The following is a 17,676-nucleotide window of genomic DNA, read 5'->3' as shown; positions in this document are numbered from 1 at the left end:
GCACCAAGAATCTTGACTTGCTATCAATTTTACCTTCAAACCATCCCCCTGCTGCCCTCTGCTCTCTGAACACACACTGAAATCTAAAGTTTCAGACATTCTAGGAATCTTTCCTGATTCTTTTTTTTTTCCATTCTCTGCGAAACCCGATCCACCAGAAGGGTGGGAGAGCTTATTGTTTTTTCGTCTGACATCTGGATTTCATTAGCAGACTCATGCGTGCTGAATCAGGAATGGGAGCTCAGAAGAAAGCAGATGAGAGTTAAAATTATGTTAATAAAAAAAAAAAAGCCTTCTTCTCCAACTTTGCAAACAAACACAACATGTGAGTCACACTGTGAGCTCAGCACTACAGGTATATTATCTGTACCCACTAATATTGGATATATTCTACCTCAAGCACCTATAGAGGAGAACATTGTATTTTTTACTTATATATGTCTGTATGTAAAATAGACCAAGCCTTTCCAGTAGTTTCATGTTAATACCACTACTTTTTAGGTTTGTACTATATCCTACCTCCTATTTAAATCAATTCAATAGAGTATGAAAGGAAATAATTTATCACAAACCAACCATAAAATTACAGTTACGACTTGCTGCTTAGGAGATTTCTGTAAACAACAGCAGCAAGAGAGACCACTTTAATAGGAGTGTTACCAGTGGCTGAAAAGTCAGACTGTTATTAATAAGCACAGCTTTCACTGCAGAACAGCAGAAATAGTAATAGAAGCAGTAACTCTGTCAGTGCAGTACACGGTGCTATGACAACAACCTCTGGGTGACTGAAAGAGCTCATCTTATTTGCTAAGACTGATAGTTGCTGGCATACAATATCCACCTCTACAACCTCCCTTATCCCTCTTCTCCCTCCCAGAGCAGGACATCTGGCTCTCAGACCTCGAGTGCCATGCTATTTAGCCAGACAGCCCTGACTTCTATGGGCTCTAAGAAAATGAGGAGACTCTTAAGTATCATTTGTGTTTGGGTCACACAGAGAAAGGGGGATTTTGGTCATGTTTTAGAAGATCAGATGAGTCTAGGATAAGGAATCTGGCAAAATTACAAAATGGTAAAAAAGCTGAGAGTGATTACAGATACTGGAGAAAAGCTGAAAGAAAAAGAGCTGGAGAAAAACATGGAAGTCAGGCTTTGACACTCGTCTGCAAGTCACTTAAAGAAAACTTCATTCAGCACTGAATATCCATTCCCTCTTGAGGCTTCACCTACACATTTGAGGACCACGTGACATCACATAGGATACAACTGTAATATACTTAAATTAGCTAAACATTGATAGAAATTTTGTGTTCCTAATGCAAAAATGTCTAGCATGCTGTAAAACCACAGTATGGTTATTTTCACATGTGTAACAGCACTCTCTGCTACCTCAGGAGATATGGATACCACCTTCCCTGAGAAAGGTACATGTGGCAGGTGATGTACAGGTAAATACATATTTCGCATCACACACCTCTGCATAGGGGTGAGACCCTTTATTTATACAAGTAATTATTTTCAAGGAAACTGGACAATTCATGGGCTTGATTTGATTTCCCTCTTTCTCGTGTTTTGTGCAAACACTTTGACCAGTATCAAGTGCAGCACAAAAGCCACTGTAACCATTTTGGTGCTGGTTTGTGCTCACATAAAGTGCCACAGAGAATCTGGCCTTGGGACATCTGGCGTAACAGGAGGATTTTTTTTCATTACTTTTGGGAAAACTTATGAAGACAGCAGTGAGGTTTGTGTTTTTATTCTAATCTATTAAATCTCCTTAACTAGAGTTTACAGAAGTCTGTTTTAAGTAGCAGAGCTCCAACTTGCTATAGAAGAAATAGAAAAAGAAGAAATACAAAATGCAGGTCTGCATAATAACTAGTATTATATTTTGGTTGTTAAAACTATTTAAACCAAAGCCACTTTTCTACTTAAATGATGAATCACCTTTGATCTTCTAGGAAAGCCTTATTTGCCATTTATTTTAAAGCCTTTCTCTTCCCCACTTTCTGCTCTTCTAATTTTTTCAACTGTGTAATCAGGAGTTTGGGAATAAGAGAAACATGACTTCTAGATAAAATCATCTCAGAAGCTGTCTCTGCTCTCATGAAGCCTTCTGAGGGTCTCCTTTCCTTAAATTGTAAGCGTGGCAGGGCAGTGTTTGGGAGGGCTGAGGGTGCACCTGGGCTGGTTCTTGGCTGTCAGGTGGTGTGGGCAGCCTGGTAAGTATTCACTTGCACTCAGGTGCAAGTATTCGTTTCCCTGGGCTGCTGCAGAGTTTTAACTTTAGTTGCACACCTGCAATGTGGTTTAAAATTAGAGATGGACTCGAAACCACTATTTTGTATGTGAAACCTTTGAGCCTGGGAAATGTTCAGGGTTACTCTGAACTCATTTCCATGATTATAGCTTGAGATTATGTCGAAGACTAGTTGAAATGTGCAATTTCTTTCCAAAATGAGAAGAAATTTACAGGGCTCAATAATACAGAAGATCTCAGAAGGTGCTGCTGTAGTCCTGTGCACATTTCTGCACAGTCAGGGAATGAGTTAGAAACAAAGAGTAGCAAGTTTCATGTGGAAAATCAGTCAGAAATCTGAGGATAAACTAGTTATCAAGATTATGTCATTTCCATAATGTCTGCCGTGCTGCTAAAATCCCCAAATGTTTCAACTTAAGTACCTGTATATGGACTTTATTGCTTTAGCTAATAATTTGGCACTGACCAGACTCTGAAATAAAAGGCTTATTCTCTTTTTCTGTAATTACTATACAAACATTTTAGCTTTCTTGCCAAATGAAGAGCATTTGGGAAAAAAAAAAAAAGGCTTAAAACCTTTTTTCTCAATTTTTTTTTGCTTAAAAAAAAAACTTCTACAAATCTTCTACAAAAAAAAATTAATAAGTGAAACACTTATTTAAATAACAATGTCCTATCAGTAACACGAATGATAAGTTATAGTATAAAATATAAAATGTTAAGGAATGAAGTTTATACTAAGTTTACCCTCATGTCTGTGAAGCAGACATTCCCTGAATCAGCACAGCAGTCTTGTGCTCCTGATGCATGCAGTGGATTCTTCTCTCCTGCTTCTACCTCTCTCTCCCCCAGGCAGTCTGAAGGATAGCTACAGTCCTACCAAGCACAGATGACAATACCTACCTGAGAAACTCTGTTCACATCTCATAATAGGCCTCTCTATAGCTATGAAAGGAGACATATCCAAATATATAAGGGTCCTTCTACATTTATTGACATAAGCCAGACACAGTAGAATACCTCCAGTACTTGTGCTATACCAGGGAAATGGAGTAGGGATTGACTTCCATTTAGTATCTTAATTTCTTGAGGGAAGTGATTCAATGGGAGGGACAGACAGGACTGCCTGGTACATGCTGACAGCAGAAAAATGAGAGGGGCCCCTGGCTTGGATTTGTGCCCTCACAATCTACTGCCTGTCCTGGGACAACCAGGAGAGCAGGAGGGGCTGAGCCACCATTCCCTCTGCTGCTGCCAGCAGAAACTGCTGATCTGCCCTCAGCCATTTGCTCCTGCTCACTGCTTTTGCTGTTTGCCAGCTTCCTCCTCCAGACAGTCACTTAAAATGAAAAGGGAGGGAGAGACACAGCAGTTCACACCCCTGACAGTCACTTTCTCCTCAACAGCCAGTTTCCCACTTCCATGACACCATCCCAGCCTCTGCTCAGACCTTGAAGGTCTTTTGTAACTGGGCATGTGGTTCATCAGAAAACACATTTTCATTTTTGAGAAACAGGGAAACAAGGTTCTGTTAAAACTGGGAAAGGAAGTTGAAATGTTTACACATTTAGCAGATGGGAAAATTTTTGGAATTTCAACCAGAAACACCAAGATACAAATGTTCATTTTGGGTAAATTAAGCTTTTGAAACATTTCCAAACAAATTCTTGCAAAACAAATTCAAGCCATTGCAAAGTGAAAAGCTCCCACTTCAGGTGTTTGCTTCAACTTTTGCTTTTTCAGCTGAACAACTTGTTGAAACATATTTTCCTAGAGAAAACTCTTTTGGAATAAAAAGTTATTTGATTCGATTTTTAAATATAGATTAAATGAATCTACCTTTTTACAGAAAATGTTTATGCATGGACATTTGAACAGGTGGTAAGTTTAACAGGGGCTTCTTGTATTTGATGTTGTAATAAATGCCTGTTTGCTTCTACTTTTCTGCTTTAGCAGTATTGGATTTTGCAAGAGTATTTTATTTAAAAGCACAGTGTGGAACAATCATGGTAGATATTAGAGCTGGGATCTAATAGTAGATGGTAGATAGTAGAGCCTAGATCTTGAAGAATAGTGATCTTTTATTGCAGAGCATGAAAATTTAGTTAATATCTATAAATCACCCTATGATTAAATTTGATGGGGGCATTGGGAAGTCACCAAGTTCAACCTCCTGCTCAAAGAAGGACCAACATTGAGTTCAGGTCAGGTTTACTATAACTTTATCCAGTCAGATCTTGAACACTTCCAAGCATGAATGGAAATTCCACAACCTATATTTCACATCAAACCAAAATACTTTTATGAAGTGAGAAAAAATTACTCACTTAATTCTCCATTATTCACTTCTTAGCAGTGTAAATGAGGAATTGATAAACTAGTCTGGTTTGACCTGGTTCTCTCTTTACCTTATCTATAAATAAGGGCTGGAAGCCAGACCTTACCTTCCCCCTCAAGAGGAATGCTCTCAGTACTAATTTCAAAGCTAGACATCTAATTATGGTTTATCAGGAGTTTTACTGCAAACCAAGCAAATACTGACTTGTTAGTAAACAGTAAATATTTCGACCAGTGCAATAGATAGCTGTGTTCAGCCTACTTCAAAGGAGTTTATAAAAGTTTCTCAGTGACTCACACAGGACTTGGATCTGGTTTATTGTGCATGGATTTTAAATATAAATTATGTATGTTTAAGATAGTGAATTGTAGCATTAGCATGCAGATATGCAATAGCAGAAACACAAGGCTGGGAGGTGCTTTGGGATGTTCTCCTCACTTGTCCCTGGACAGGATCACCAGTGCAAATCTTGATTTATGTTTACCTACACTGTTCTTAAAGTCCTCCAGTGACCAAGAGCACTCTTCTTCAAGGCCTCACAGTTGGAGCAGCCTAGCTGAAGTCCAGTAGCTGTGAAATCATTAGCTGTGGCAAACAATCTGTGTTCTTCATGTGATGTTTTCTACATTTTCACAAATTTTTAATGTGACTTTTTGTGGGAACAAACAACACTGGTTCTTCAGCCTTTCAATACAAGTCATGTTTCAGAGACCTCAAACTGATTTTTCTCCTTTCCAGTTAACCCTGAGTTTCTGTGCCCAACCTGGTGTCAGAGGAGGCTTTATCAGTGCTGAAACCTTATTCAGTTTAAATGCTGGGTATCCTTATGGTTTTGCATGTAAACAGTATTCTTTTCATGATATCCACCTTGCTGCTAGTTGCCAGTTGGCTTGAAATTATCTAGACAGTGAATATACAAATGAGATTCCAAGGTGAATAAAAAATAGTTGGAAAACCTCAATGAAATGAAACCCCATTCTGTGGTGGATGATCCAACACCTGTCACACAGCCCATTGCTAATTATCACACAGGACCTGGGGCTCCACTCCAAGGCCACTGCAAAGACCAAGCAAGCATTGCTCCCTCAGAGCATTTGCCTTTATCACCTGTTTGTGCTGCATTTCCCACAGAGACAAAAACAGCCCATCTGGACTTTTATCAGTGTATAAAGACTGAGCCACAGTAATAACAGCTTAGTCATGGGCCTGCAGGAGGAGCTTGGGCTTGGCTGGACTTCCAGACTTTTGGGAATGTAATGTCATGTACTGTGCTGGACGGGAAAGGGGCACAGACAAAATTTACTAGGTATTTTCTGTTTTCTTTTTCACTATCCAACTGTTCTTACTTTGGTATGTTAGGGTTCGGTATCTTCTTTCCGAGCACACAGTTTATCAAAACACTGGACATAAATGCCACATTGCTACAGACACAGCTTTAAAACAAGAATTTTGGGAACACGCTCCCAAAACAGGGCTCTTTGGATCCCCTCCACTCATGTACAGCTGCCTCAGCTATTTGCCTCTGATAAATTATTTGAATCCACAACATGCACTGATTATTGAGAATTTGCAAAACGGTTCACAATGGGTATTTTTCGATCTTTCAGACTCTTCAACAGCTTACATTTTCAGAGGTTAGATGGATGTGACCAATTTATAGCCCAATTTACTTTGGTTGCAAGTTTTCTGCAAATCTTCATAATAAAAGTAGAAATTATCTTTAAAAATATATTCAGCTAATCTCAGAAATGCTGAGAAAACTTGGCAGAGCTAAGTTCAAGCATATGAGAACAAAAAACAACAGCCTGCAATAAATTTTGTAATATATTTAATATCATGGAATTGTCAAAGTGGCTCCACGTGACAAAAACAAAAATAAATTAAGAAGTCTTAGCCAAGTCCAAATCATCTACAATAGTTTAATGCAGGTTCTCAATGAAAAAAATAGGAATAAATTAAATGAGCATGTTGTGTATAAAAAGGACTGTGCAGAGCCTCACATTCATCCAGTATCTCGTAATGTGGAATTTTAGTATGTGTATAAGTATTTGCAGAATGCTAAAAGCTACAATTTCTTATAGAACTATATATAGGTGAAGAAATGTGCACTATACAAAATGGAGTATTTCAAAGCTAGAGAATGAAGGGGCTAGATACTCAGACTTTTTTCCTGTAGTGCCACACATGGTTTGAAAACAATTACATATAGCAGAGATTTACCACCTTTTTCTTCCTTGTAATACAGGCTAACAGGTTCTCTCAGCACCGATCTTGCTACCAGTGCTACTGCACCAGGTACAAGTTTAGTTGTTGTTAAATTATGCATCCCATATTTTCATCTTTACCTCTGCAAGAAGAATACTAATTTTAGTAGTTCAAATACTGCTTTATTCCTTATCTATATTATTTATATCTATTTATTTATATTTTTCTAATAAAAATTAGATTTTTATATCTAATTATAAAAATATAAATTTTTATAATGCATTATTTATCTCTATTTATATTATTTATATCTATTTAGTAACTCTCTAGGCCAACAGAACTGGAGCATAAACAGGAGAGGCCTGTACAGATTAAATGCCACCAAGTACAGTCTGATCAAAAACTACTGTGGAACCTGAAAAATTGAGCCCATACAGGGTGTCAGATTCCTCCAAGAATGGGGAGATTAAGCTCTCATCCTGTAACTGAGTAACAACAATGATATTTCTCAAAGTTCAATAAAGAAAAGACACATTTATTTGGAGGCTGTCACACAATATCCAAAAACCTACCATAAAATATAAAATGTAGCAACTGTCAAAAACATCTTCAGAGTGAATGCTGGGATTTTCTAAGGTCTGTGATCTCCTGTAATTCCAGAGCTCTTTGAAATATCACCTTCACTTTAAAAGGAAGATAAGTTCCAAGAAGTTTGTGTTTGGTTTGCCTTTTTAAAAAAAAATAATATTTCTGAGCTAAAAACCAGAAAGTTAATTTTTTTCCAACTTTGTAGAGATGCTAGTTTGTTCCTCATTGCCATCTTAGTCACCCTTTGGTACCTGGAGAAATGACAGCTGTGAATTCCTTAGATGTTGTGCACCTTTGAGATCCTTGCACTACCGTAAAGCACAAGACAAATCAGATGAATGTTTCAGGCATGAGAGTTGCTCCAATCTTGCAGTCAAATAGCTGCCTGCTGAGGCAGCTCTACTGCCAAAGATCCACTATATCTGACCACAGGGAGGGACAGATTCAGGGCAGCGTGATCTGGCAGACCAAGCCATGGACTAAGAAGAAAGGACTGAACTCAGCTTGACACTGATTTCTTCCACATCCTGCATGAAACCACAAAAGCAAATCTATGCAAACTCAAGCAGCCACAGCAATTACCTACTGCTCCCATTGACTTGAATTTGTGTTCTCAAGGCACTTCAGTTTTACAGGACCTGCTTCAAAGATCCCCGTTGGCACTGACTCCCACTGTTGGCCACATTAATATGGACCACACTGCACATTTCAGCCACAGATTTAAATGTGCAGTACAAAAAGAGACTAATCATTTCCCATTACATATATGTCTGCATCAGTGTGTCTGTACTTCAGTGAGCAAGCACATGGCACTTTCCTCTGTAAGTACAATGTAAAATTGGGAAACACACTGTGCAACATTCCTCCCTGAAACTGGGATAAATTGTGGCAGTGCATGGGAATTTGACTGCAGAACATTGATATTTGCCCATTTTATTTCCACCACATTACCACGAGGCAAGGGTTCCTTGCCTGTGCAGAAATTTACAGGAATTGTCAGAAATGTTTTTCCAATGAGCTTGGCACTGGAATGGTATTTGAATATGGTTAGGACAGAGACACCAGTAGATGGAACTGGTGCTTGGCAGAAACACCAGGTAGAGCAGTTTGAAAATTCTGAATACAGAGATGCTTTGCTGGAGCTCCAAGCTTGGACTTCTGTTGCTCCTTACTAAATTAACAACTGCAATAACATAAGCAATAAATGAGGTCCAGGATATGTGCATTTACTTTCCGAAGCAGATTTTTTGAAAAATGGCAAAGGTTCAATCACTCAGTGACATCTCAGAATGTGAACAAAGTGCTTTATTTACAAATGTCCACCTAGATTGTATCTAATGCCATACCCCATTATTCTATACTTTTTGCATAATAAACTTGATATGATAGGTCTGAGTTTAGGTTGATGACATCCTGGAAGAGCAGTCATGTCAATAACATTCTTACAATTTAAAGGAGCAAGATTAATTTTGTAGAGGCCACACCTGGTACAAAGGAACTCACTGATTATATTTTATAGGATTTAAAAATAAAGATATAATAATAATAATGGGTAAAAAGAGACAATGTAACTTTTTTTTAAAAGGCCTTCTAATAATTTCTTCACCTGCTATATAAAAAAAAATACCATAAAGAATCATATATCTTTAATATTACTGACCCAGAACTCTTTTGTTTTTGTCATGGTAAGGGGAAAAAACCCCTATAGTCACCAGGTATAAGTACAGTACCTTTGGGTACAAAAATAAGTATACAAAGTTTTACAGATCTCTCTCTCACACACTCTCTCTTTCTCTCTTTATATATATATATATATATATATATATATATATTTATGTATCATGCAGTCAACCACGAGTAAACCAGATAGGAAAAGTACTCTCATTCCTTACCATCTTTGCTATTTAAAGAGAAAGATCTCGTTTATTTTTTATGGCACTGTCAATGACAATTTAAGAGCAGTGCTATATTAAGAACACTGCTTTTAACCTTTATTCTCTACATATTTTTTAATTCATCCAAGTTAATGAGAATTCTCTATGTGCAAGAATATCAGAGAGGTGTAAGTTAGATGTTATTGTCTAAGCCACTTAAACTCACAAATTAGTTTTGGAAAAAATGTAGGTATGATATAAAGATGATACTAAAGATAAGTGCTGGGTTTTTTTATGGACATAATTATTGTAACAAACAGCTTTTTGTAAATGTAGGCAAACTGGAAATGATGAATCGCAATCATAACATTGCTCTTATTTCTGGCAGTTTCTTAAACAGAAAAAACATACTTTCAATCACTATGTATAACATAAACTACATGGTAAAATAATAGAAATCTGTTAAATCCCATTTCAATTTTCAGATAGTTTGAACACAATATTAGACAAATTGAAGATACCTGAGGTATTTGAATACTAAAGCTGGCAGTTTTTGCTTATAGTTATTTAGCCTCCTGGAATATGATCATCTCTTAAGATATAAATCTGAATGGATACATGCATTTTCATCAACTTTTACAACAAAGGAAAAGAATGTATCTTTTCATTGGTTAGTAACAGGCAGAATTAAAGAAGCATATGAAGTCCTAAAGCTGTTACACCATTTCTTTGCTATGCAGAAAAAACTTCATCAAACACCCCATTTCAAAATGTGTTTCTTATTAGTCAGTTTCATAAAAACAAAAGAAAAATACTGTACGATTTACTGATATGCATTTTGTCCAGATCAGATCAGTTTATCTCTTTTCTCTATCCAGGTTTAAGTACTTTAAAAACACACAGCTATAGCCCTTTTTTTGGTAGGATCTGCTAAACAACTTTTATTTTTGACACCACTAGCAAAACTAAGATATTAAGCAGTGCATAGAACGTTCAAATTAAGAAATCAGTTATTGTCAAAAGCAGTGGTAACAAATGGGGACTTTAGGACAAAAGCCTGATCCTGCCATTGGTGCTCCCTTCCTGAGCACAGTGTTTTCAAGGTTTTGAGCATAACTTGTGTCCACAGGGTCATCCCCTTTAGAACTATCCTCAAACTCAGATAACTTAAGGAAAGTGTGTGTGTTTCTGTGAATGCTTAACTCTGCTTTTTCTCAAGAAAGCAGTTTCTGATTAAACCAGAAAAAACTTGCCTGTGTTAGAAGAAATCTCCAGTTAAGCAGAGTCGATTTCATATCACCTGTCCCTTAAGTAAAGCGAACAGAAACGTGCATGCACAGCGGAAGGCACTGACCTGCTCTGCTCTGGGATGCCACACGTACATGCAGTCGTGCACGTGCAAGGAGATGAAAAGCACAAGAGAACATGAGAAGGACAGGGGGATAGAAGGTATCTATACTTTTTGTGAAGAAACTGAGAAAACCTGGCTCGGTTAGTCCTACAGAATGAATGCTGAGAGAGGATATGATTGAATGCTGAGAGAGGATATGATTGCAGTCTATTAATACATCCTGAAATAAACACCAGGGAGGGATAAGAGCTATTTCAGTGGAGGACAATGTTGGCAGCAGAACAAATGACTATAAAGTGGCCATGAGTTACACTCATCCTAGAAATTGGAAGTTTCTAGTTAGGGGAGGACTGAGGTTCTGGAGCAGCTTCCCACACCAGCAGTAGCAAGGGAAAAATACCGAAATGCTTCCCAAGTAAAACCTGATCAGTTTTCTGAAGGGGCTATAGGATATGGCTGCCTGTAACCATAGACAGCATGTGGTGAGCGAGCAGATGTTTCCCTGTCCTGTGCTCCTTTACTCATTCCTCCCAAACACTCAGGATAGTCACAGAGTGTGCCAGTAGGAAGTCTTTCCACTTCCTGGTTCACAGAGAAATTGAAGACTTTATGAATTAAATCTGAAAAAAAAATTATACAGGATGTGCAATTTAAGAGAATTAACATTCCTACGCAATCCTTAATTGTTCATATCTCCTGGATTTCTCTGTGTGTCTTCAATTTTCACTAACATGTTTAATCCCTAGTGCCTCAAAATAAAAATACCTATGAAATAAACAATGCATTACTGCTCCAACACTGACACATTCACTTGGGACCATCTGTGTGAGCTGCAGCTTGAACATACTGATTGTTAAGAGACTTTCTTAGTTGCATTCATTTGGTTTCTCACACAGCATGGCAAAGCACAGCCATCCACCCCCAAGTCCAGAAGTTTCTCACTCCACCACATATTTACTAGTTGGAGTTTCAATCCTCTAGTTAAATAATGTTTGCTATTACGTGTTTCTATCTTTACATTCTTCAGAAACATGCTAAACTAAGTAGATTGAAGTATATAAACCAGAATACTTTTCATCTCCTAGCAAAGAAAATGTCATAGTTTTTTCCTAAAGAAAATTCTTAGTCAACCTAGACCAAAATAAGAACAAGTAAAAATATTTGGAAGTGCCACACCCAAGACTGCAAACATACTTTAATTCCAGAGCTTTCATTACAATTAATGGAGGAGATACAATGAAAGTGATAAAATTAGTCTATGCATAACAGCAAGAGGAATACACTCAAAGCTCATCTGATGTTACTCTCGATTTCATGCTGACCTTGCTCTGCTGGCAGATGTTTTTCTGCCTGTATTTTGGTTTATAAATGTCTGACATCCTCAATAGCAAATAACTGTAGTTAATTTTATGCAGATTAATTCTGCTGAAAGTCACACAATAAGAGGCTAGAAGGTTAAAATCATAATGAAGTGGATGCTGGTAATGTCCACATCTGTGTTTTTAGAATATTGGCAGCATTTTCATTTCCTTGGGACTTTGCATAGGATGTTGCTGAAATTGTGGAAGTTTAGGCCAGCAACAAAACTGCATCCAGCTGAAACTTGAGAAAATTAAGAAACTTAAGTACAGTGTGCTTGGGAGCCTCAGGAAAAGAAAAAAAAAAAAAAGTAGATTATTGAGTGGTCTTAGTGCACACTGGTTTATACCTCTTCTTGAAGGAAATAAATATTGCCAGCTTTGCCACTACAGAAAAGTTCTAGGAGTCAAAGATCATCACATTTTGCTCAGTACAGCAAACCTCTTCTGTAGGACAAAAAAGATTTTGCACTCAAAATACCTGGAGCCTGCATTACTGCAACACTGATTCAAAGTTCTCTTCAAATGTAACAATTTCTTTTCCTTTAGCATATGTAACTTGTTATATTAAGTGCCATTGCCAAACTAACTACACAGAGTGCTGCCTGATAGAAAATTACAGAGTAGCCATTTTTAAAGTTACCAGAATCTATTTAGTCTTGTGCCTAGATTAATGTCTTCTGTAACACTTACAAATGAAATAACGCATATGAAAGAGTGTACTTTGTCCATCTATTCTTTATCACTTATCAGTGATAAAGAATAGATTAAAACAACACATGGCTAGCTTGGCACTTTGTCATGATACTTCTTCAGTGTTACTCACTCTAAAGTATTTCAGTCAAATTCTGTGTTGCTAAATCAAGGAATGAAGAAAATCCTGATGCAGATTTCTTCAGAATATTATATATTACTTACCTGGGGGCAGTCTTTGATGTAGTGTCCCTTGTTAAAGCAGAGGTGGCACAGGTAGTTAGGAGGTGGCCTCTTGCTGGGTTTTCTGGCTTCTGAAGAAAGGGATAGGTCAGAGAAATGCTCAGTGAGGGAGCTTAACCCATCCACGATGTTATTAAGGGAGCCATAAGGTGATGCACTCTTGTAGAGACTGCTGCTCAGAGCCTGAAGAAGAAAACAAATAAGTCACATGCAACACAACACTGTACTAGGGATTGTTCTGAGGGAGATGTGAATAGGAGATAGAACAGCAGGGAAATAAAAGTGATTATTTTTTTTTAGGAACACGGCTGCACATTTGAGAGGAACAATATACAGGCTGTTAACAAAGAGGTTTCACGATGGCAGTGATATGGACATGGTCACCCCACTGTTGAGGAAACTAATGAGCTTGCCATGGTTCTCTCAGTCCAACCTTTCCACTAAGCAATGACTGCTTTCCTGTGTTTGACCATAATGCACTCATAGTGCAGTTAGATTATGCAGGCAAAAAGCTGAAAGAACAACTCACACAACAGAACCCTTTTGTGTCCAAAACTACTTGCGCAAAGAATACTGAAGTCAGGGAAAGGAAAAGAATGCCAAGAAAAATGCAAAGTAACTTCCAATTTCCAATCTGGTTAATGAGACAGTCAACAGAGTTCCATGTTCAAATAATAACAAGAAGCACTGAGATCTACATCTGGTTTAGATTTTCTGAGGGGGAACCTGCTGTGATTTAAACATTTCCTGATAAACAGTAAATACCTAGGTTTTGTACTTCACCTCAATAGGATCTTCACTCTCTCAATTTGCAAATCAAAATCAGTAGCTCCTAATTTGCTATTCAGTAGTTTTAGAACAGCAGGAAACCCATCAACACCTAAATAGGTATTCTCCCTAGTGGAGATAATATGGATTAATTCACTGTAACCACTTAAGGTCCAAAAGAAACTGCATAGTGGAGTTCAAAAAGAAAATTAAAACTCTTTAAAAAATTAACATCATAATGAATCACTGTAGAAATAGGACCAATTATTGACTATCCTTTCCATCCTCACATGATGGGACACCTTGCACATGGTGTTTCCACTTTAGGTCTGCAATGCTATGCTCATGTAATTCTCCTGGCATCAGAGAATTACTGCTGGGAATTACTCTTATGGGAAAATGAGGTAAGAAGAGGTCCAGTCTGTGCCTCTTTGCTTTAATTCTACTGAATTAAAGTATTTCAATGGTGTCTTTATATGTGTTTTCATATGTTTATACATGTTATATATATTTTGAAGGCATGCACTGAAATTGATTTAGAGTTTGTGAAATAAATCTGAAATTGAAATTAAATTAATTTCAGAGATCTCAAACTTTCAGGGTGCCTGCACAGTGAGTGTTTTCTGGGTGACAGTTGCATACCAAAAAAAAAATCTTATTCAAACTCTAGGCACAAGCACCTGGGTGAGACCCAACTATCCCTGAATTCCATCCCACCACAGATGGTGTACACTGCACAGAAAAGGTCAGCCTAATAATCTGCTTCACCCACTTTTTCTGTAGTCAAACACAACACACTGAACTCCACTGACCCCTCTTGCAAAGCTGAAGCTGGTGCACAGCAGCAGGATCAATTCAAGAGGTCTCAGAGTGGAACCGGATTTCACATGGGACTTCACATATGTCGTGGGACAACAACATCCTGTGTAGCATAGTTCTGTGCTGTGCAAGATGATGTGGCTGAGAGGAGAATCAGCCACTTTGTTTCAGGGGTTAAAGTCACAGATTTTAAAAGGAAAAGGTATTTCAAAAACAAATAAAAATATTATAGCTGCTTTAGCCATCAAGCAACTCAAGATACCTCCAATAGTCACTGGAATTTATTTCTAGGATTTATTGGCTGCTATTGGAATGAGAAATTCTTGGCATCAAATTTTGAAAAGGAAGAGGAAGTGCTGTGGATGCCAAAGTAGTATTAATTAAGGGTCTTCAAGAAGTTCTTGTCTCCCTAGGAGCCACTTTCTCTTATATATGCTTGGAAAAACATAAAATATTTCTTTTTAAGAGATCTTCTTGCCAAGAAGTTCTTGAAGTACTTCACCTGCACTACACCCATTAGTAACTTTGCAAATTCCTTATTATCTGATTTTATAGAAGGGTGAAGGCATGGACGTAGAACATGTGAAGTCGCAAATTTTTTACCTATTGCCAAAATCTGGAATATCTCCTGGGGATGAAGAATAACTTCTGCCCATCAGGAGGTTGCAATTTTCACCCCCAGGGCCAACTCAGTAACAAACCAAAACATATCTATCTGCTGCCTACAGTGGGCTTTGAATTGGACATATGGCATGCAGTGAGGACTGTTTTCTTTCCTACACATCCTTTACACTGAGCTATTGCCCTCATAAAGAGGGAGCAATTTGGAACCACAGCTGGCTATTATGTAACTCATTCCTCCAACCCTTCCTGGCACATTTCAGGTCAATACTGAAAAACAAGGTGGCTCACTCTGGCAGTAAACCTTCACAAACTTTTGTTTCAACCATGGCAGCCAGAAGCTGCCAGAGGCTCAGATCCCATCGGACTATGGGCTGCACTGATACTAAATCACACCCTCACCCATACCACAATCATACCAATGGTTCTGTGGCCAAAGAGTGGCACGTGGCTCTAAAAGTGGCCACCTGGCTCAGCTGGCAGGGCACTTGTGCAATGCATGCCACAGCTGGACACAGCAAAACATTCAGTCCACACACCGCACTGTGAAATGCTTCCCTGTAATCATCTTGAGGCCCAGTGTTAAAAAAGGAAGAAACAAATATAACATCCCAGAACATGACAGTAAAGGAGAAGATGGACATTGCTGATGTCACTGGTACTTTAAACAATGCATTCCTGTGCAAAATGCCTAGACAATCCCAAGGTGCAGCTTATCCCTCTGGGTATAGTCAGGCAAACCAGTTCAGCAGTTCCTGCCAATCCGACCTGGAAAATGGTCTTAAATCTGTTTGAGTCCAAGTCAATGTGAAAAACACATCAATCTGGCACTTGAAAGTTGCTATAAAGAGCACCAGCACAAATGGTGCTACATCCTGTTTCTAGCTCTGGAAATCTCTAGCTCTTCAGAAAGAGATGAGGAAATAAGCCATTCCCAAAAGCCAAGTTATATAATAAGGGTGGTAATGGGAAAGTTCATCCCGGCCCCTGGAATCAAATAGTGAAACTTAGGGCTTGTGATGAATGTGATGAAATGGTGATTGACTCCATTTTGTCATTGTAAAAGACAAGGGATGAATGAATATTGCTGAGATACATAAAACAGTTTTGGTTTGGGTTTTTTTTTTTTCTTTCTGGGGTACTCAATTGAGCAGAACAGCAATTCAGCCCTTACTAAGTGTTTGCACTGCTGCAAAAAGGATTTTTAAGAAGGGTTTTGAATAAAAGTTTGAATTAGCTTCACACCAAAAGAGGATGTCTGAGGGGGGAGAAAAGGGTGATTAGAGTGCCAGGGAGAGTGTTGATGGCCTCAGACAGAAAAGAGAGAGGAAGAAAGAAATGCATTCCGACTCACTCTAGTCTCAAGTGTATTAGTAGTCATCTGGGAGGTGGTAGGGAGACTGCTCCTCTCATGAATTCCACCAAAATCAATGACTGCTCTGTGTTCACAATGCAACACTACCAAAACCAACCTATTTATTTAAATGGTAGACAATAGTACCTCTCAAACAGAGTCTCATTTTAAGCTTGAACAGGAGAGAAAGGATTTGGCAGTGAAAGGGTTAGTGCTCTCGAGGCGCCCAAAAGACCACACGGCATGTCCTAATTACAAGGCTCATCAGCCCAGCTGCAATGAATTCAGGATTTCCTTATCTTGCCATACTGGGGGGATGGGGAACCCGGTGGTGAAACTTAGAAACTGCCTTGGTGGGAGGTTTGAGCTGATAATCTAAATTTGTCTGTTTGTTTTTTCCTTCCTATGAAACTTGTTGATTTAATTGAATGTGAACCAAACTGAAAATCTTGCATCGTATTTTCCAAAGGTAACCTCTCTGCTGGGTAGATCTTTAAACTGTATCTGTTGGTAGTGTTGGGAAGCAAAGTTCCCTTTGTTATTTGTTTGCTCAGTGTTTCCAGTTAAAGGGCACGTAATCTGCAAGGTTGCATTGTGGTCCTCTGTGAAAGAGGCAGCTATTGTCTTCCATAGCTTCCTCACTCTGATTTCCAGTTGGGCAACATACGTGAGTGACTCAAGAGTTCCAGTATCTAATTCACCTCTAAGATATTCCTAGTTACATGAATAATTGGCTAATGCTCTTGACTCCTTGGCTGGGTCCCTGCCTTTCAGAAATATCTTCTGGGGCTGATGTGTCAAGAGGCAGAAAAAGAAACCCCAAAACACTGGCTTTATCTCTTCAGTTTCTGAGACCAGCTGTTATTAATAAACAATGTCAGCTTGTTTATGTGGGAATGATATCTTCTTATTAGGCATGGACTTGAAAAGTAGAGGCAGACCTGGAAAAACCAGTTTCTGCCCCAAGTTCCATTTGTGGTTGCTGGACCCTTAAGGCAACGATAAAGATGAACGTATTGACCAGTTACCTAAGGCTAGAATTGACTTGTGCTGGTTGATCTAGCCAGAGTATCTGTTTGATGCTCTAGAAGCTAGTGTGATTTGTGCTTTTGGCTCCCTTCACATTTGAAGTAATTGCACACACTGAAGTGAGGTCCTGTAGCACTTCAGTGTTCCTACAACCTAGTCCAGTCATCAATGCTTC

The 17,676-nt window shown here is 38.4% G+C and overlaps 1 protein-coding gene across 1 annotated transcript in view; it reads right to left on the bottom strand.

Annotated features, from left to right (window-relative positions):
- Positions 1–17,676, bottom strand: part of ZCCHC24 (zinc finger CCHC-type containing 24) — a 107,292-nt gene that overhangs the window by 77,812 nt on the left and 11,804 nt on the right. The window contains exon 2 of the mRNA XM_015633622.3: positions 12,893–13,093. Within this exon, the coding sequence (XP_015489108.1) occupies positions 12,893–13,093 (201 nt within the window). The remainder of the gene's footprint in view (positions 1–12,892; positions 13,094–17,676) is intronic.

The sequence above is a fragment of the Parus major genome, chromosome 6 (assembly GCF_001522545.3).
Source record: "Parus major isolate Abel chromosome 6, Parus_major1.1, whole genome shotgun sequence".
NCBI classification, from domain to species: domain Eukaryota; kingdom Metazoa; phylum Chordata; class Aves; order Passeriformes; family Paridae; genus Parus; species Parus major.
Note: the sequence above shows the minus strand (reverse complement) of the source record. Positions and strands in the feature narration are given on the sequence as shown.